The sequence below is a fragment of the Hoplias malabaricus genome, chromosome 7 (assembly GCF_029633855.1).
Source record: "Hoplias malabaricus isolate fHopMal1 chromosome 7, fHopMal1.hap1, whole genome shotgun sequence".
NCBI lineage: Eukaryota > Metazoa > Chordata > Actinopteri > Characiformes > Erythrinidae > Hoplias > Hoplias malabaricus.
Window position 1 is genome coordinate 1,642,348 of NC_089806.1, and position 20,390 is coordinate 1,662,737.

Here is a 20,390-nt window from a genome sequence, read left to right on the forward strand (position 1 = left end):
GCGGTTTGTAGAATTTAAATCAGAAAAAAATTAAAAACAAAAATAAATACTCCGCGCTGTCAAAACAAACCCATCACAACAGGAAGCCCAGCTCCGCTGAGGAAGGCTACGGCGGCCCGCAGGGGCTCGGGGACGTGGAGATTAGAAACGCGTTTTCGGCGGCGGCGCAGGGGATGACGGAGGAGCAGATGGAGGAGCAGATGGAGATGGAGATGAAGGGTCTCTGTCCAGCAATAGAGAGGACTGGGGTTTAAACACGGGGGGCTTCAAACGGTTTCTCTCTGTGTGTGTTTACCTCTGTGTAGTTGTTGTTAAAGCTGAGGATCCACCTTAAACCTTCTCTCAGAGATAATCCCGATACAGCGCTAATCCGCAGAAATGAGCGGGTATCAGGAGGCGCAGGAGGCGGGTGGAGGCAGAGCTGGGTGGAGGAGTCATGTGCAGAGTCAGGACGGACTGCTGCTAGGAATCATGGGGAGCTCGTACCAGCACTACCACACTAATAACTCAGACTACAGCACCCCCAACCCAGACTACAGCACCCCTAATCCAGACTACCAGACTACCTCTAGTCCCGAATACCCCACCTCTGATCAGGACTACAACTCTTCCAATCCAGACTACCAGGTAATGTGTTTCTGCTCTGCATTCATACTTCATACAACTCCCCCCAATACACACACACACACTTCACCCTGTGCTTTAAATTTCAGGACCCACACAGAGCAGGTGAGGCACTGACGTGGTGGTGGTGTGTTAGTGTGTGTTGTGCTGTTGTAGAGTGGATCAGACACAGCAGTGCTGCTGGAGTTTTTAAACCCTGTGTCCACTCTCTGTCCACTCTGTGAGACACTCCTCCCTCGTTGGTCCACCTTGTAGATGTAGAGTCAGAGACAGTAGCTCATCTGTCGCTGCACAGTGTGTGTCGCTCGTCCTCTAGTCCTTCATCAGTGACACAGGACGCTGTCGGCTGGATGTTTTTGGTCGGTGGACTGTTCTCAGTCCAGCAGTGTCACTGAGGGGTTAATAACAAGGTGCTTTCCCTCATGTTAAGTGTTTGATGTTTCGTGAATCGATTGAGGATCCTGAAACGTATCAGACCTGTGAATATTGTGGATATTTTGCTGTAATATCAACCATAACGACCATGTCTTCTCCTCCTCTCGTCTCCAGGACGCAGACCCAGAATACCAGGGCTCAGAGCCAGGCTCGGATTACCTGGACGTTGTGGGTTATGGTTCTAGACGCAGCCGAGCAGGGAGTTCTAGACACAGAGGAGAAGTGGTGACGGAACTGGGACCCGAGGAAGTCCGCTGGTTCTATAAAGAGGACAAAAGAACCTGGAAACCCTTCGTGGGACACGACTCTCTGCAGATAGAAGTGGCTTTCCGCAAACTCTGCGAACTCAACCCGAGCAAATACGGCAAGCCTGAGGAGTGGGAGGAGCTGGAGGCGGAGCTAGAGGCAGCCGAGGGGTACAAGAGCCCGACGGAGGTTCCGGTCGCCAAAAAGACGATGGAGGAAGTTGAGGTGGACTCCATCAGCTTGAACGTGGATGCAGTGTGTGTCCGAGGAGGACTGTACGAAGTGGATGTTAAAGAAAAGGAGTGTTACCCCGTCTACTGGAACCGTGAGTGAGGACACACCCCCAGCAGGGGGGGCCATGTTTAGAATTAAAGACGTCCCGATCCCATCTCAAAGATCAGGGCCGACCACGGCATTGTTTTACTGATCTTTACTGAGTTCAGTCAGTTTCCTCCAGACAGCAATCACACACTCCCTCCCCCCTCCTCTTTCTCCTCCTCCTCCCCCACTCCTCCTCTTCCTCAAACCCCTCCTCCTTTCTCCAACTCCTCCCCTTTTTTCTTCTCCAATCTCCTCCTCACCTCCTCCTCCTCCTATTCTTCACCTCCTCCAACTCCTCCACCCCCTCCTCCTCCTCCTCCTCTTACTCTTCCTCCCCCTCCCCCTCCTCTGAATTGTGGTTTTTATTTGTTGTGACTGTGTGAATATTAAGCTTCTTGAGCTCTTCAGTGTGGTATTGGGATTATAACTCATTTGGAAAAGTTCTGTTTTACTGCTGCAGTGCTGCACTAGGTTTAATTTTTATCAGCTGTTTGAAAAGATAACTTTTGTTTACTTTGTAATAAACAATAATAAGCAGCAGTTTGGATGCAGGCAGCAGTTTCTCAGTGTGAGATGTTCAGTGTGGAGCAGATTCTGGGCTGAGTTTAATTACTATCATGTAATTAAAGTGTGCACTGTGTAACAGTAAATCAGTGTCAGATCGGACTCAGTATCAACAGACACTCAGTATTACAGACTCGGATCAGGACCAGGGACAAAAAACGTGATCGGGACGTCAGTGTTTCCATCCCCATTCCCAGAGAATTTGTGCAAGAAAATGAATGAAGTTCACTGGCAACAGGTCAATGACATGTTTAGGTTTAAGTGTGTGTGTGTGTGTGTGTGTGTGTGTGTGTGTGTGCGTGAGACAGAACAGGAGCGTATCCCGGTGATGCGTGGTCAGTGGTTCACTGACGGGACGTGGCTCCCCCTGGAGGAGGACGACAGTGACCAGATCGAGCTGGAGCATCTCTCACGTTTCCGCGGACACCAGATGAAGGACACGTTTGAAACGGAAGCTGTGACCGCGGCGGTGGACAGTAAGGACGGTGAGTGGGGGACACAGTCTGGGGCAGTGCCGTGTACAGCACACACCTCTCCTCTCAGAAGAACACCACTGTGTTGATGGTAAGATGTTTTTCACACAGCTCTCACTGGGGGCTCAGGGTGTGAGTGGAGGTCAAGGTCATGAGCGCTGTGGGGCAGTGTGAGCTGAAGTCAGCTGCTCTGTTTCAACGGTTGTCTTTTACTTCCTTTTTCTCACTGAAGACACTGAAGTGTGGAGTTATTGCACAATCATCGTCACGGGACACAGTTCACTTTAAAGATCTTTAAAAACCTCTTCAAATTCACCACTGGATGAAGTTTTAAAATGAATACAGTGTGATATTTACGCTCTAATTAAGTCTAATCTAATCTAATCTAATCTATAATCTGACTGCTGTGAGGAGGAGTGTATACAGTAAAATATCCATTCCACTTTATGGATCATGCAGTTTCCCTGGTTTGTGTTTGAGGGAGAATCAGGAGAAGGTCCCGCTCTCTTTTGTTCCTGTTCCATCTGATGAATGTAATTGTTGTAAACTCCTGCAGAGAGAGAGTTTTAAACCCTCTTTATTACTGTTACGCTTCTGTTGGGTCAAACGCAGAAGAACATGAGCCACTGTAGAAATGTGAAAAACAAATGAAGAAATGAGGAAAAACAAAAGTGATGATGTAGAGTTGTAGAAATAAGGAAATATAGAAATGTAAAGTTGTGAGAATAATATAAATATAGCATATGAGAAATGCCCTGTGAAGGACTGGGGCCCCCTCCAGGCTGTGTTCCTGCCTTGTGCCCAGTGATTCCGGGTAGGTTCTGGACCCACCGTGACCCTGAACTGGATAAGGGTTACAGACAGTGAATGAATGAATGAATGAATGAATGAATGAATTGTGGAAATGTAGAGACTTGTTTATATGTAATTTACCGTCCTCCGTAATGTGACTGTGATGTTTACAAGAATAAAAGTGAATCTAATGTTTCAGTGGCAGTTGTGATAATGTAAAAATAATCATATTTCTGTGACGCCAGTGTTTAAAACCCAGTACAGAGTTAAATTAAAACACACCCCCTGTAACAAGGGCTGACCTGCTCCTCGTGAGAATGGAGCTAACACCTTTAACGCACTTTAACCTGGAAGAGGGTCAGAGCCGAGAGTGAATCAGGACTCGGGGGAATAATGTGTACAAGGAAGATTTAAATGAAACTGAATCGCCCAGTGTTGGAACTGACCCTTCAGTCCGGGGCTTTCTGACCCAGTCTGACCCCCGTCTCCAAGGACAGAGCTTTCAGAAACACCCCCGGGAGCTGTGTGTGAGGGGTCTGTGTCAGTGTGGACGGGGCCTCTGTTGGAGTGATGCTGAAATAATCTAACCCTCTGTGTTCGGTTATGTCCAAGAACTAGTGCTAATAAATGAATATGAAGAGATGTAATTCTCTCTCTCTCTCTCTCTCTCTCTCTCTCTCTCTCAGCCATCCACAGTCTGAAGCTGAGTCGGAGTCACGTAGACTGGCACAGTGTGGATGAAGTGTATCTTTACAGCGACGCCACCACGTCTAAAATCGCCCGCACCGTCACTCAGAAACTCGGCTTCTCCAAAGGTCAGACCAGTTCATACAGACTGTGTGTCTTTTATAAAGGAGGGGGTCCTGTAGTGAAAGGAGTGTAAGGAGTTCAGTAGGCAGCTGCAGCGGCTGATCCTATGGTCAATCGTAGCATAGTAGCCTAGCCACAGCTTTGCTAACATTGCCTACAGTTCATTGATCGGCGGGCAACATGATCAAAGTGCTGTGAAAATGTTGTCTACAAGAACCCACTTTATACATCGAAAAACTCCAGCAGCAGCAGAACTGAATAAACACACACAGAGGAGACAGACGCTTTGAGAACACACTTCACTGTAAACACAGTCTCTGTTCATAATGAAATAATACAAGCTTAAAGGCAAAGTTCATGATTATACTCCACACTGTGTATAAAGCTCTGCGTGTGTCTCCTCTCCATGTGCTGCTCTGCAGTCGGTTTGCTCTGGAAACCGCTCTAATGTGTTTACGAAGCCCCAGTGTCTGTAAATGGGTAAAAAAACAAAGTGTCTGGGTCCGGTGCTAGGCTTTCTCTCTCTCTGCTCACGGCAGAGAAACGCCATCTGAAGGTTTTTAGACAACGGAGAGACTCCAAACGCTGAAAAGCACCAACCGAGATGAGGATGTTGCTCTATTCCTGCTCCATAGGGGGGTAACACTGACTTATTTTTGCTGTTTCAGATCACTTAAAGAGTAGAGAGAGATAGCTAACTACATTATTGACAGTGCAAACAGTGAATAAACACAGACAAGTTACACTTCAGACATCTACAAACAACAGTCAGTTTGTCCTCAAACATTGTTCCACCTTAAAGGAGGTAAAGATTAGGACATTCCTCACACTTGTGTATATAAACCTTAAGTTGGTAAATGTGGAAAATACTAACAAGCTTATTGTGTCATAGAGAAATCCAGATTGAATGTGGAACTCCTTATATGGGCATGTCTCTCACCACAGGGTGGGGCACTTCAGTGGGGAAATAGGACTAGAATTTATTTTTCTTTCGTGTGTGTGTGTGTGTTCAGCCTCCAGCAGTGGGACTCGCCTCCATCGAGGTTATGTGGAGGAGGCGGCCCCTGAGGACACGCCCCCTGCTGCCACACACATTGTGTTTGTGGTGCACGGGATTGGACAGAAAATGGACCAGGGGCGGATCATCAGGAACACCAGCATGTGAGTCCCCACCAGAAAGCAACATGGACACCATAGCAACCAAAATTGATACCACAGCAACCATTTTCTTGACTTAATCTGTCATTTCATGTTTTCTTTAGGAATGTCACGTTAATAGTCTTAATAATAAAATAATAACAACATTAACACTGAGTTATTATCATTATTATAGGCGCTGCGAATGTGAGATGATGTAGTTGTGTTTATTTACAGGATGAGGGACGCTGCGAGGAAGATGGAGGAGAAACATTTCTCAGACAGAGCCACCGAACACGTGGAGTTCCTCCCGGTGGAGTGGAGGTCTAAACTCAGTCTGGACGGAGGTACATCCTCCCCTCACTTCACAGGAAACAGACTGGTGTCCACCTTAAATTTGGAGCAGGTTCATTCTGCTCTCTGTAGGTTTCAGACTGTAACTGCCACCATATTTAAGGTGGAATGGAAGATTTGAACTATAATAACTATAAATAGACTATAAAGACTATATATAACTACTGTAACTGCTGCACCACACCTGGCTCTCTCTCTCTCTCTATTGTCACTTCTTTATTTTCCTTTTTCCTCTGTCAGACACGGTGGACTCCATCACTCCAGATAAAGTGCGGGGTCTGAGAGACATGTTAAACAGCAGCGCGATGGACATCATGTACTACACCAGCCCCCTGTACAGAGACGAGGTCAGAACACACACACACACACACACACACACACACACACCAATTAATATATTCTGTGTTCTGTTTATGTTTACTGTAGATCACTGGGGGTCTCTCTGTTTACCATAGATCACTGGGATCTCACTGTGGGGTCTCTGTTTACTGTTGATCACTGGGATCTCACTGTGGGGTCTCTGTTTACTGTTGATCACTGGGATCTCACTGAGGGGTCTCTGTTTACTGTTGATCACTGGGATCTCACTGAGTGGTCTGTGTTTACTGTCAATCAGTGGGGTCTCACTGTGGGGTCTCTGTTTACTGTTGATCACTGGGGTCTCACTGAGGGATCTTTGTTTACTGTTGATCACTGGGGTCTCACTGTGGAGTCTCTGTTTACTGTTGATCACTGGGGTCTCACTGAGGGGTCTTTGTTTACTGTTGATCACTGGGATCTCACTGTGGGGTCTATGTTTACTGTTGATCACTGGGATCTCACTGTGGGGGTCTCTGTTTACTGTTGATCACTGGGGTCTCACTGAGGGATCTTTGTTTACTGTTGATCACTGGGGTCTCACTGTGGAGTCTCTGTTTACTGTTGATCACTGGGGTCTCACTGAGGGGTCTTTGTTTACTGTTGATCACTGGGATCTCACTGTGGGGTCTCTGTTTACTGTTGATCACTGGGATCTCACTGTGGGGGTCTCTGTTTACTGTTGATCACTGGGGTCTCACTGAGTGGTCTGTGTTTACTGTAGATCAGTGGGGTCTCATTGTGGGGTCTCTGTTTACTGTTGATTACTGGGGTCTCTGTTTACTGTTGATCACTGGGGTCTCACTGAGGGGTCTTTGTTTACTGTTGATCACTGGGATCTCACTGTGGGGTCTATGTTTACTGTTGATCACTGGGATCTCACTGTGGGGGTCTCTGTTTACTGTTGATCACTGGGGTCTCACTGAGGGATCTTTGTTTACTGTTGATCACTGGGGTCTCACTGTGGAGTCTCTGTTTACTGTTGATCACTGGGGTCTCACTGAGGGGTCTTTGTTTACTGTTGATCACTGGGATCTCACTGTGGGGTCTCTGTTTACTGTTGATCACTGGGATCTCACTGTGGGGGTCTCTGTTTACTGTTGATCACTGGGGTCTCACTGAGTGGTCTGTGTTTACTGTAGATCAGTGGGGTCTCATTGTGGGGTCTCTGTTTACTGTTGATTACTGGGGTCTCTGTTTACTGTTGATCACTGGGGTCTCACTGAGGGGTCTCTGTCTTCACTGTAGATCACTGGGATCTCACTGAGGGGTCTCTGTTTACTGTTGATCACTGGGATCTCACTGAGTGGTCTGTGTTTACTGTAGATCAGTGGGGTCTCACTGTGGGGTCTCTGTTTACTGTTGATCACTGGGGTCTCACTGTGGGGTCTCTGTTTACTGTTGATCACTGGGGTCTCACTGAGGGTCTGGGTTTACTGTAGATCACTGGGATCTCACTGTGGGGTCTCTTTTTTCTGTTGATCACTGGGGTCTCACTGAGGGGTCTCTGTTTACTGTAGATCACTGGGATCTCACTGAGTGGTCTCTGTTTACTGTAGATCACTGGGGTCTCACTGAGCGTCTGTGTTTACTATAGATCAGTGAGATCTCACTGTGGGGTCTCTGTTTACTATAGATCATTGGGATCTATGTTTACTGTAGATCACTGGGATCACACTGAGTGGTCTCTATTTACTGTAGACTACTGGGATCTCACTGAGTGGTCTCTGTTTACTGTAGATCACTGGGATCTCACTGAGGGGTCTTTGTTTACTGTAGATCACTGGGATCTCACTGAGTGGTCTCTGTTTGCTGTAGATCAGTGGGATCTCACTGTGGGGTCTCTGTTTACTTTTGATCACTGGGGTCTCACTGAAGGGTCTCTGTCTTCACTGTAGATCACTCGAGGTCTCACTAAGGAGATGAATCGTCTCTACACTTTGTTCTGCTCAAGAAACCCGGAGTTTGAGGAGAAAGGGAAGGTCTCCATCGTGTCTCATTCTCTCGGGTGTGTCATCACCTTTGACATCATGACTGGGTGGGACCCAGTCCGCTTTCATCACCAAGAGGTGGGGCCAGAATCTATGGACATTGAGCTGAGGGGGCGGGGCTTAGAGGAGCAGAGATTACTGGAGGAACTCTACCACACTCGCATGAGGTAAACCGCAAATGACTGAGGGTGAAATTCCTGCTGAAAACTTACTGGTCCCTACACTTCCTAATTGAAATGTCCGTTCCACCTTAAATGACATAATGACATAAGATGAAGTCTGGCCCCCAAGCTTTTGTTCCAGTTTTCTGTTCTTAAATGGTGAAGCAGTCACATTCTTGGTACCTACGTATTTTTACTAAGTTTGTCATTTCCACACATAATTCAGAAGGTACACTCTGTCACACAAGCTTCTAATTCAATTTTACTTTTCCACATTAAATAGTCATGTTTGGGCCCCTACACTTTTTAAAAACTGTTCATTCCACCTTAAATTGTATATAAGTTATGTAATGGTGACCAAGTTTTATATTGGAGCTGTCCACTCCACTGTATATTATTATGGTGCCTAAACTTTACAGTGGAATCCACAATAGTCAAATCCACCTTAAATTGTGCAGGAGTGAACATCGTGGTGCTTAAACTTCCTAAAACAATCCATTCCACATTAAATTATGCAGAAGTTACATTCTGGTATTCAAGCTTCCTATTTCAGATTTCTGTTCCATATTAAATTGTGAAGCAATCACATTCTGGTGCCTAAGCTTTGTAATGAAATGATTGATTGATTAAATGTTGTGTGTGCGCACGTGTGTGAAAGAGAGATGGATGTCCTCTGTAACACAGCCTAGTAAAATAATTTCCTTTCTCTGTGTATGGACCTGGATGATTTTTTTAAGGTGGATGTGTTAAGGCGGTATTGTACTGTAGCTGAGAGGCCGATAGTGATTTTGATTATAAAGGTGAACCCAGATGTTTACTCTCTTATTAATGGAGATGATCAGATTATGGGTCTCCATTGTCCATTGTCAGGTTGCATGACCTGGAGGATCAGATCCAGGGCCTGAAGACATCGTCCTCCAGAACCAACCCACCTTTAAAATTCAAGGTAACCGTGCCTCTGTCACTTGGCTCTGACCCAGGACCAGTCAGTCTTTCCTTCTGTTGTGAACCTGCCCTTACACACACTCCCACCACAGTGTGGGGACCCACTCTATGGAACGTAAACTGGCTCAGGGCCCAGAGAGCAGCCTCATTCTCCTCCTGTGAGCAGCACTTCATAGGTTCATCCACATGGTTGGCTCTTGAAGGTGTTAAATGACTGACCTTGTTCAGACAAGGGTTTCCCACAGCTTCACTATGAACCTAAAGGGAAATTCCACCAAGTTTCTAAATTCTCTTCGTAGTTAAGTTGTTAATATGTAAACAATGTGATGTCCGTTTTTCATCACTCACTCTGTTAATGTGTCATTAGATTCACATTTAATTTAAAGTTAATGCAGCCTCTTTTTCACTTGTGTTTATTATGTTTACTACATAACTGTTTCTTTGTAGATTTATTTGAGGCACGCTGTGAGACAGATTTCCCCGTATATAATAAATATAACAGTAGTAAATGTACAAGTGAGTCCCTTTCTCTCTCTCTCTCTCTCTCTGTCCCTGTGTGTAACGTCCTGGATGTGTGTGATCTGTGGTTCTAGGTGGAGAACTTCTTCTGTATGGGTTCTCCTCTGGCTGTGTTCCTGTCTCTGAGAGGGGTCCGTCCCGGTACGAACGGAACCCAGGACCACATCCTGCCCCGCTCCATCTGCCAGAGGCTCTTCAACATCTTCCACCCCACTGACCCTGTGGTGAGCAGACACGCGTGTGTCCGTCCTGTCCCAGCTCCTGGTGTGTTCCCTTGCTCCCTCCAGAGGGCAGGAGTGTGTGTGGTCATTGATTATTATTTTATTAAACTGAAACAGGGATCGTTATTTAACAAAACTCTTACAGCCAAGTAAGGAATGTTATTCACTAGAGAGAGTCGGCTGTGATAGTTTACACCTTAATTCACAAATACACTTTAAAAAACAACACGAAATAAATACAAATTAAACATTTCAAAATATAATTTGATTCAAAATTTTATTTAATTTACTGCAATTGAAATAACGTTAAATGCAGTCAATGTGTAGGAACTGTATTTTTTTTTCTAGATGAGCTGATATTTTTTAGGGGTGTAGGAAAAAATCGATTCCAGCTCGAATCGTGTTTCTAACATTGAATGATTCAGAATCAATTCTCACTTTCAAAAAACCTTTTTTTTTTTTTTTTTTTTTTTTTTTTGCAGGTGCTGGTGTGCCTTCTCAGCCACCGTAGTGCTAGGCAAAACAAGTCTAGTAGGCTACTGTGGGGGGGTGTAGTGTTGTGTTACGGTGTTTGTTGTTGCGCCGATAAAGAATGGAGGATGAAGAAAAAGAAAACCAACTTTGAAAATCCAAATCTTTGAAAGAAATCATTTGGAAACACTTTGGATTTGAAAGAATCTGAAAAAAATCTAACCATGACCCCAAGAATCGATTCTGAATCGAATCGTGGGATTCCCAAAGATTCGCAGCCCTAATCTTTTTGCTCATTTTTGACACACAGTTGAAACAGTGAAAAATATTGGCCCAGTACTGAATATATTTCCGTATTTTCCTGTGAAAGACATATTTACTCTCAGCAGGTCTGATGTGAAGCTGAGGTTAATGAAGTGTGAACAGAAGATGCAGACAGATGCACTCTACATTACACTTCTTACTGACACTGTTTCACTTGGAAAGCCATGTTACAGTTAAATACGTTGAAGTCATTTTGGTTGTTTTGTTGTTCTCAGGCGTACAGACTGGAGCCTCTGATCCTCAAACACTACAGTAACATCTCCCCTGTTCAGATCCACTGGTAAGAGACTTGATCACAGCAGGTTTCTCATCACTGTGTGGAAGACGCAGGAGTCTTTCTTTATTGTTGGATGCGCTGTGTGTTCATACAGAAGCTCACTCAGAGAACTGTTCAGATCAGTAAAGGATTGTTATTGTTGTGTTTAAAGGCGATGTTCACAATTTGAATTAAAAAATGTTCACATTTTTAATAAACTCTGAGGGTGTTTCCTCCCCATGTGCTGCTCTCCAGTCGGTTTGCGCTGTGTTTACGAAGCCCCAGTGTCTGTAAATGAGTAAAAATAAGGCTAGGCCTTTTCTCTCTCTCTGTTCACCGCAGAGAAACGGCAAAGAGAGAGACCTCCATTTTTGGAAAATCATGAAAGGAGATGAGGATTTTGTTCTATTCCTGCTCCATAGATGTATAATATAGACTTGTTTTTGTTGTTTCAGATTACTCAGGTAGAACCCCACTCTAAATTCAGGAGAGCACTAACTGCAGTAACGTAAACAGCTTGAGTTACAAATGAGATTCTGTCGTAATTTAAACAGAGATCTGCAGTTCCCCACAATTGCAGACATTCCCTTTAATCAAAATATGATACAGCACAAGTAGTGTGTGAGTTAAATCATTGTGTGTGTGTTTGCTTGAGGTAAATTGTAATTTTTATCACAATAACAAAACACACAGCAGAAATCACATAGTTTCTGTAAAAGTGTGTTTAAAACGGCAGCATTAACGCCTGTTCTGCTCTGAGCGTTTATCTGGGAGTTTGTGTTTGTTACAGTGGGTTTATTGTGTATTTATTGTGGTTAAAATGTCTTTGTTGTTTGTTATAGTGCGTTTATGTTTATTGTGTTTTAATTTGCGTCTGTCTGTCTGTCTGTCTACGTTGTCTATAAAATGCCCTTAATTATTTGGTTTGTGTGTAAACCTGCACTGTATAAAATTGCTGTAAATTTACAGCGAGTCTGCTACAGTATTTTATTGTAAATCACAGTATTCACAGTAAATTATTGTATTATTCAATTACAGTAATATGCTGTAAATTTTAAATACAGTAGTGTTCCTGTAAAAATACGGAAAATGCCTGGGAACTCTGCTGCCAGTATTTTACGGTAAAATTTACAAGAATTTTTTACAGTGTGTATTTAATGTGTATTGGTCAGTTATTTATAGAGCACCTTTATATACAATGTCAATTCAAAGTGCTTTACAGAGTCAAAGAAACAGTAAACAGTAATTAACAGTAAGAATGTCTTTGTTGTTCATATGTGTTTAATAAGTTCTGTGGTCCAGTGTGTGTTTGTTGTGTGTTAATATATATTTATAGTGTGTTGATGTTTGTTTGTTGTGTGTTGCGCAGGTACAACACCAGTATTCCGACTCCGTATGATCAGATCCGTCCGAATCTGCTGAATCCTCTGAAGGAGAGCGCCCCTATCTCGGACAGCGAGAGTCTCCCGAGTCCCTGCACCAGCCCTCCACAAAACCGCAGACACTATGGGGAGTCCATCACCAACCTCGGCAAGGCCAGCATCATGGGTCAGCAGGAACAACACCCTGTACAACCTCCACACACTCACTCATTTTTACTACTGCACTCAGATATCCAGGCACTGACACACTAACTCACTCACACACTCACACTGACTCTTGAACTCAATCACTCTTGCACTGTGGTGTTAGCTCTAATATTTCCACGATGTGGCACCACACACTCGCATTAGGAACAGCTTTGCTGCTCTACTCACTGTGTCCACTATGTCCCTGTTCGATAACAGACATTTTCCACTGCAGAGTCCCTACTCTGCTCAGCTTTTCCACTTCTCCATTAGTCAGATCTGGTTCTGGAAGCGGGTTCTTGTTTAGTGGCTGTTCTCTTGTGGTTCAGAGCAAGTCAAGTAGGGACTAAACCGTGGCGTGTAAACCTTGCAGAGCGCTGATCGTCCAGAGAGAGTCATCACTCTACGCCACGCAACGCAGACGACCAGCACCAACTCTCCATCTGTAAAATCTCCAGCTGCAGCAGAGATCACGTTTGTTTTTATCCGACTCACGACGGCAGCTCGTAAAATGACGCCGTGGTCTTTTGAAGAGGTTCAAACGCTCCTCGGATCGGTGGCCGACGAAAGAATCCAGCGAGAGCTGGACGCTGCAACAAGGAAGGAACAAACTCTACTGATCTGTCTGAACTGATGACGGAGCTGTGTTCAGTCCCAAACAACAACAACATGCCGATACACCATGAGTAAACACCGCTTAACGTTACCGCCGCCGTTGTTGCGGTTTCCAAAGCCCACTGTTCCCCTTAGAGACGGGGTTAGAGACGACGCTTGTTACTTTTCAGGGGGAAGCTGTGGGAAACCAACCAGGGACCAATCAGAGAGTAGAGTCAGTACCCCATAAAACATATCGGCTGATAATGAGAATATGTAAATCAGTGAACACTAAACAGAGGTGCGTGTACACTCACCTGGCTGTCTGTGTGTGTGTGTGTGCGTGTGTGTTTCCTCAGGAGCCGCGAGTATCGGTAAAGGAATCGGAGGAATCCTGTTCTCCCGTTTCTCTCGGTCGAGCGGACAGGTGGGCGGAGCCGAAGAGGAGCCCTCAGACTCAGAGGGAGTGGTCGGTGATATAGAGGGCGGGGCCATAGCCGAGGAAGGTGGGGCCACTGAAGTGGAGGAGAAGATGGATGAGAAGGTGGAAGAGAAGAGAGAAGGAGACGGCTCCATGTCTCAGTCGACCTCCACCATCATGGACAACTCCACCCGTGAGTTCAGCCGTAGATTACATTCAGCACTGCAGACACCTGCTCCTCCCGCAGTGTGTTCCTCTCCTCACGGCAGGGACTGTCTCTTCTCTCCTGGGAAGAGAAGGACAGTGCTGTGAGGATCTGATGGAGTTCAGCCTCATAATCGTCAGTGAGGGTCAGGTGCTGGTGTGGGACTCACCACTCTAACTCATCCCAGAGGAACTGGATAGAGCTCCATCACTCCCTCCTGGGAACAGTGTTCCACTGCTCGGTGTGTTTAATCTCTACAGAAATAATGAAATCTAATGGGAGAGACACACATGAACCGAAGGATGAACCCCATTTTACACCTAGCCCCACCCCTCTGTTTTGCCATGAGGTGGGGGTCTTCATTTTTGTTAGGAAAGAGGAGTAGGGTCAAGGGGGAGGGCTGTATCCCTCTGTGATTCTTCTGGGGCACATTTCAAAGAGCTAAGAATACTAATAGCATTTTCTCCTTTAAACTGATCCCCAGTGAATTATCTGAGTTTAATGTAGTTTCAGTGGATTATGGCCTTTACTTCAGAACAAGCCGAAAACAGCACTAATATTTTACTGATGTCTCAGAATTTCCAGTTCCACCTTAAATTACCTGTAGTTATTGTAACATTTAGAACTGTAGGTTTTGAACAAAAAGCTGCAGAATAAGAATCTGAATTCAGCTCCATATCCCAGACGTGTGAGGACGCCCTAAAAGCTCTGACATCACTGCAGAGTGGCGGTGGAGCACAGTTAAGGTGCTGCTGTTTTATTTGTGTTCTGATGACGTATCAGGGTCTGAAAGGTCGTCCCGTTTCATTGGGGGAGATTTTAACCACTGCGCCCTGTAACTCATGTCCAAGGGGCAATAGGGCACTCCAAAACAAGGGGGAGGGGGAGAATAAGAATAGGGATTCACCTACAGAAGTCGCCATACCCGTACCTGTCATGGCTAGAGGGAAGCTCTGTCCAGTTCTTCTGGGATGAGTTGGAGTGGTGAGTGAGGTCCAGATCTAATCGTCCCACATCAGCACCTGACCCTCACTGACGATTATGAGGCTGAACTCCAGCAGATCCTCACAGCAGTCTTCCAGTGAGGGGGTGTTTCTGCAGTGAGAGGAACACACTCCTCATTAACCCTTTCAGCTCCGGAGCAGGTGACCACAAGCCTCTGTAAATGAACTGATGATTGTTAATGATTGACTGATGAAAACAGTAACTGACATCCCATGTCTTTTGTCCCACATCTCATGTCATGATCATGTCCTGTCCCCTTCGCCCTGTGTCTTGTGTCCTTTGTGGTTTCTTCTGTGCCCTTTTCCTTTGTCTTGTGTCCTGTTCTCTGTCCTATGTCTTTTGTCTTGTGTCCTATGTCCTGTTGAACTCTTCTCTGACAAATGTCCTGTGTCCTATGTCCTCTGTTCTGTTTCTCATGTCATTATCACGTGTCCTGTCCCTTCTGATGTTGTTTGTCCTGTGTCCTTTGTCCCCTGCCCTGTGTCCTGCTGTTCCAGTGGAGTTGGACAGACGTATAGATTTCGAGTTGAGGGAGGGGCTGGTGGAGAGCCGCTATTGGTCGGCAGTGACGTCACACACGGCATACTGGTGTTCCCACGACGTCGCACTCTTCCTCCTGACCTTCATGTACGGGAACACAAACGGAACCCAGGAGAACCCTGAGGAACACACGGAATCGTAACACACACATACACAAACACACACATATACAGAGCACAGTGTTCTGGTGTTCCCACAACGTTGCACTTTTGCTTCTTACCTTCTTGTGTGGGAATACCGTTGAAAGCACCACACACACACACACACACACACACACAGCATGATGTACCGATGTTCCCACAGCGTGCCACTGTTCCTGTTAAACTCCATGTACAGAGAACTCCAACAGAACCCAGGAGAACCCAGAGGAACACCTGAATTTACAACACACACACACAGTTCCTGTTAACCTGCATTCCTATAACATCACATTAACAAGGGAACATTGAGGAACACCCCATATAGACACACACACACACACACACACTCCCCAAATTCCTTAAACTCTAGTACACTGTGCAGAGAGAGAGAGGGGGGGGGGGGTTCTCCACCTGTGGATTTGTCCGGACACTCCTGGACCCTGGGTCTCGATGAAGGCCCAGTCTGTGGCCGGCGGTCCTGATTCTGACTGTTCTTCATCAGTAACAACACTCTTCTCTCTGCAGCTCTCTCTCACTCACGCCTTCTTCACTCCTCCTCTCCCCTCTCTCACAGCATCGGGGTACACCCTCCTGTCTGCCATTATTCGTTTACGTTGTTTACAGATGTCTGAATCTCATTAGATATGGGCTGGGAAATGACCCACAGCCTTGTTCCATTAATATTCACAGAAGGATGAGGTTTTGTTCTGACGGTGACATCATACGCTGTATGTCCAGAAGTTTGTAGACGCTCCTTAAAATCTGTGACTTCAGCTACTTTAAGTGGTTCTCATTGAGGACACAGATGTTCCTCTGAGCACAAGAGGTCAGGAAGAGTCACACATGAGCTTACAGTGTCCCTGCTCAATGCTGAGAGTTCACCAGAGGGGTGTAACACCCCCCCACCCCAAGCCCTGGGCTGTGGAGCAGGGGAACTGTGTTCTCTGTACAGACAGCAACATCCTGTACCTGTGGGATGAGTCAGAGTGGTGTTAGTGATCCTGCACTAAGTCCTTCTCTAATTCAGCCCACTGTAGAGGGACACACTCCTGATTAACCCCTTCATTTCAGCAGTTGTCCAGAAATTTCAGGACGTACATCAGTCTCTGAGACTCTGCCAAAACCAGGTCGTTTACGTTTACACTCCGTGACATACTTACATTTCTACGTTTCTAAGACGTGTAAAGATTTAGCTAAACTCTGTACATAGGCATGTTTACAGCCCTCACTCACACTTAGCACAGCGGCTAAATCTCACCCACAGTCAGAGTTTACCCTGTGGAACGGTGCAGAACTCCAAAAACAAGGTGCCAAATATTTATATTTGTTCATGTATCAGCCTGTTTTTGACCCCTGAAGTCATGTGATCATTCTCTGGTGGTAGTCATGTCCTTATATGGAGTTCCAGATCACACCAAGTCTACAGACTGCAAACCAACACTGCTCTAATGTAGAGAGTCAGTTACAGCAGTGTTAGCTCATAGCATGTAGCATTACTGATATAGAACACGTAAATGAGCTGGTGATACAGAACAGTGTTAGCATGTAGCATGTAGCATTATAATTACAGAGCTCCACAATGAGCTGGTGAGTCAGAGCAGTGTTAGCTTGTAGCATGTAGCATTGATTATACAAATCTCTTTGTATGGACATGACATACACTGCAGAATGATGACATCACTTCAGTGGGATATTTAACCAAAGCCTGGACTCCTTAAAGCACAGAAGAACAAAGTGTCATATTTAATTTGGTCTGGATCGCGATACAGAGACGCCGGTGTGTGAATTAGGGCTGGGCGATATGACGAGACGTTTTCAATAATCACAATGTGATTATAATACAACAGTTTTGACTTAAATAGACATCATTTTACATTAAAAATCAGACCACGGACGATCGCATTGGTTTCCTCTCTTTAAATGACGCACACTAAAATTATTTGTTTGACCACAGCATCCCCTGCTGGATAAACGTTAGATTGCTACACATGCTTTTCACAGGGGATAAAGAGCATAATATTTTGTGATTTCAAAAAATCAACTTTTTACCTCTGTTATTAAATCTCTTAATATATTTTATTTCTTTCACTTTTGCATATGTTAAATTCATTTAAGAATCTTAATATATATTTAGTGCGTTTTATCTGTTGCAATTTATAAAATTGGAATATTTTGTTACAAACCTCATGACTGAATATTTGCCAAATTGTCCAGCTCTGAAACATTCACACTGTCTGAACGTCCTGGACATTTAGGTGTTAATAACTTAACGTCTGGTTTACAGACATGTAATAAATAAAATAATAATATTATAACATTCACCAGGTCAAAAGATGTGATGCTTTTGGGAATCTCAGGCCATTAAATTAGTTTTATAAAAATTAATAAATAAGAAATAAGGAATCTGTTGGGAATATTGTATTATAACTGGAGCCCTCTGATTGGTCGACACGGAGAGTGAAAATATTATACTGGAAATAATTTAAAAATGGAATGTTCCATGATCTGATCTATTTTGCCCTGACACTATTTTAATACGTTTGTAAATGTTTTAAAGAGTAATTTATTATTTTATTTAGTGGTGCCTGTAATTTGCCTGTAAAGACGAGTGAAAATGTATACGGTTAAACCCTCTCATTTTACAGCACTGGACAACAGTCACTAAAAAGGACTCATCATTACTTTAATTTTATTTTGTATTTTTAATATATTTTGTGTTATTTCAGTGTTGTGTATTGTATTTATGATTTATATTTCCTTAGAGACAGTGACCTTTGAAAATCACCCATAATGCCTTTACATTTAGAAAGGATGGGCTCATGCTGTCTGTCCTTTGCCCTCAGCGTGAAATACCCCACTGTGGAGGTGCCAACCGTGCGAGCCGTGCCACCCTCCCCAGCAGAGCAGCCACAAGGGGCAGCACAGGGCCTTTATACCCCACCTGGGGTGATAAATATCCACCATGCCACTGTTCATACGCCCGACCATAGGGCATTTATACCCACTGAACCACTGTTTACACTCCCACACAGACGTTATTTTACCCCCAGGAGTGTAATAATAATAAATAAATCTACGCCGTTACTGCAGTGCCAACAACATGGCTCCATCCACACAGCATTTACTGTTTGTTTTATGACCCGAGGGGCATTTTCTGTCCCAATTTACACCCCACCTACAAGGCACTTTGAAACCCCTTTATATCCCATTGACCCAACAGGAAGACACCCAAGTCAGGGGCAGTTTACCACCCCAACTGATCAAACCTTGGAGTAATTTCTCCTATAATAGAGGGCACTTACTGCCCCAGATCAGTAGATAGTCAGGGGGCATTCTGTGACCATATAAGCAGTTGTACGCAGGATATTGCCCCCCCCCCCCCTCTGCTGCCCCCTGCTGTCTGCTCTTCATTTACTGCCCCCATGTATCTGTTTAGAGGTTTGCTGCTGTAAAGCGTGTTGTATGTGTCTCTGAATGTGTCTCTGATCTCCAGCGAGAGCTGCGCCTCCTTCCTCTGAAGATCTCTCCATATTTCAGACCTGTAGCAGAACGATCTCTGTTCACAACATTCAGAATAAAAGCCATGAAACTAAGAACACTGAGTGACTGGGTGAATCTGTCACACTGTCCACAGGTGTGAATGTGTGAGTGACTGGGTGAATCTGTCACACTGTCCACGGGTGTGAATGTGTGAGTGACTGGGTGAATCTGTCACACTGTCCACAGGTGTGAATGTGTGAGTGACTGGGTGAATCTGTCACACTGTCCACGGGTGTGAATGTGTGAGTGACTGGGTGAATCTGTCACACTGTCCACAGGTGTGAATGTGTGAGTGACTGGGTGAATCTGTCACACTGTCCATAGGTGTGAATGTGTGAGTGACTGGGTGAATCTGTCACACTGTCCACAGGTGTGAATGTGTGAGTGACTGGGTGAATCTGTCACACTGTCCACAGGTGTGAATGTGTGAGTGACTGGGTGAATCTGTCACACTGTCCATAGGTGTGAATGTGTGAGTGACTGGGTGAATCTGTCACACTGTCCATAGGTGTGAATGTGTGAGTGACTGGGTGAATCTGTCACACTGTCCACAGGTGTGAATGTGTGAGTGACTGGGTGAATCTGTCACACTGTCCACAGGTGTGAATGTGTGACTGACTGGCTGAATGTGTGAGTGACTGGGTGAATCCGTCACACTGTCCACAGGTGTGAGTGAATGGGGGAATCTCTTACACTGTCCACAGTTGTGAATGTGAGTGAATGAATGAATTAATCTGTCACACTGTCCACGGGTGTGAATGTGTGAGTGACGGTGAATATATCACACTGTCCACAGGTGTGAATGTGTGAGTGAATGGGTGAATCTGTCACACTGTCCATACGTGTGTGTGAGTGACTGGGTAAATCTGTCAAATTGTCCACAGGTGTGAATGTGTGAATGACTAGGTGAATCTCACACTGTCCACAGGTGTGAATCTGGGATACTGTCCACAGGTGACAGGGTGAGACAGTGATTGTATTCTTTGTGTCTGTTTCCTTTTCTCTTTGTGGGTTTCTTCTCTCAGTGTCTACGTCCTTTCAGACCCACACTGCAGTGTCCTCACAGTGGGTGGATGGACCCAGCTGTGGACGTGGTGGTCCTTGTCTCTCAGAGGTGAAGGGTTGTGTCCTGTTTATCTGGAGGCTCCGGGCTGTTAGGGGTCCCACTCTCTCCAGAGAAACCCGTCTCTGCCCTTCGTCACGGGAGTGGACTGCCTCCTCGAATCAGACACGTCTCCTGAATGATTAATTACTCATAATTAATTATTATCATTAATAATTAACCATTATTAATCAATATTCTCATAATTAATCATTACTCATGGTGAAAACACAATGAATGGGGCTTTGCCAGAGGAGCTTCACTTTGCACGTGA

The 20,390-nt window shown here is 45.1% G+C and overlaps 1 protein-coding gene across 1 annotated transcript; it reads left to right on the forward strand.

Annotated features, from left to right (window-relative positions):
* The first annotated feature begins 125 nt into the window (after positions 1–125).
* Positions 126–19,052, forward strand: ddhd1b (DDHD domain containing 1b). The gene is made up of 14 exons (XM_066676217.1): positions 126–627; positions 1,174–1,630; positions 2,499–2,675; positions 4,142–4,270; positions 5,279–5,426; positions 5,640–5,749; positions 5,997–6,103; positions 8,012–8,271; positions 9,136–9,211; positions 9,804–9,953; positions 10,961–11,025; positions 12,371–12,549; positions 13,523–13,777; positions 15,292–19,052. The coding sequence occupies exons 1-14, from the start codon at positions 379–381 to the stop codon at positions 15,474–15,476; spliced, it is 2,547 nt and encodes an 848-aa protein (XP_066532314.1). The 5' UTR covers positions 126–378; the 3' UTR covers positions 15,477–19,052.
* The last annotated feature ends 1,338 nt before the right edge of the window (positions 19,053–20,390 follow it).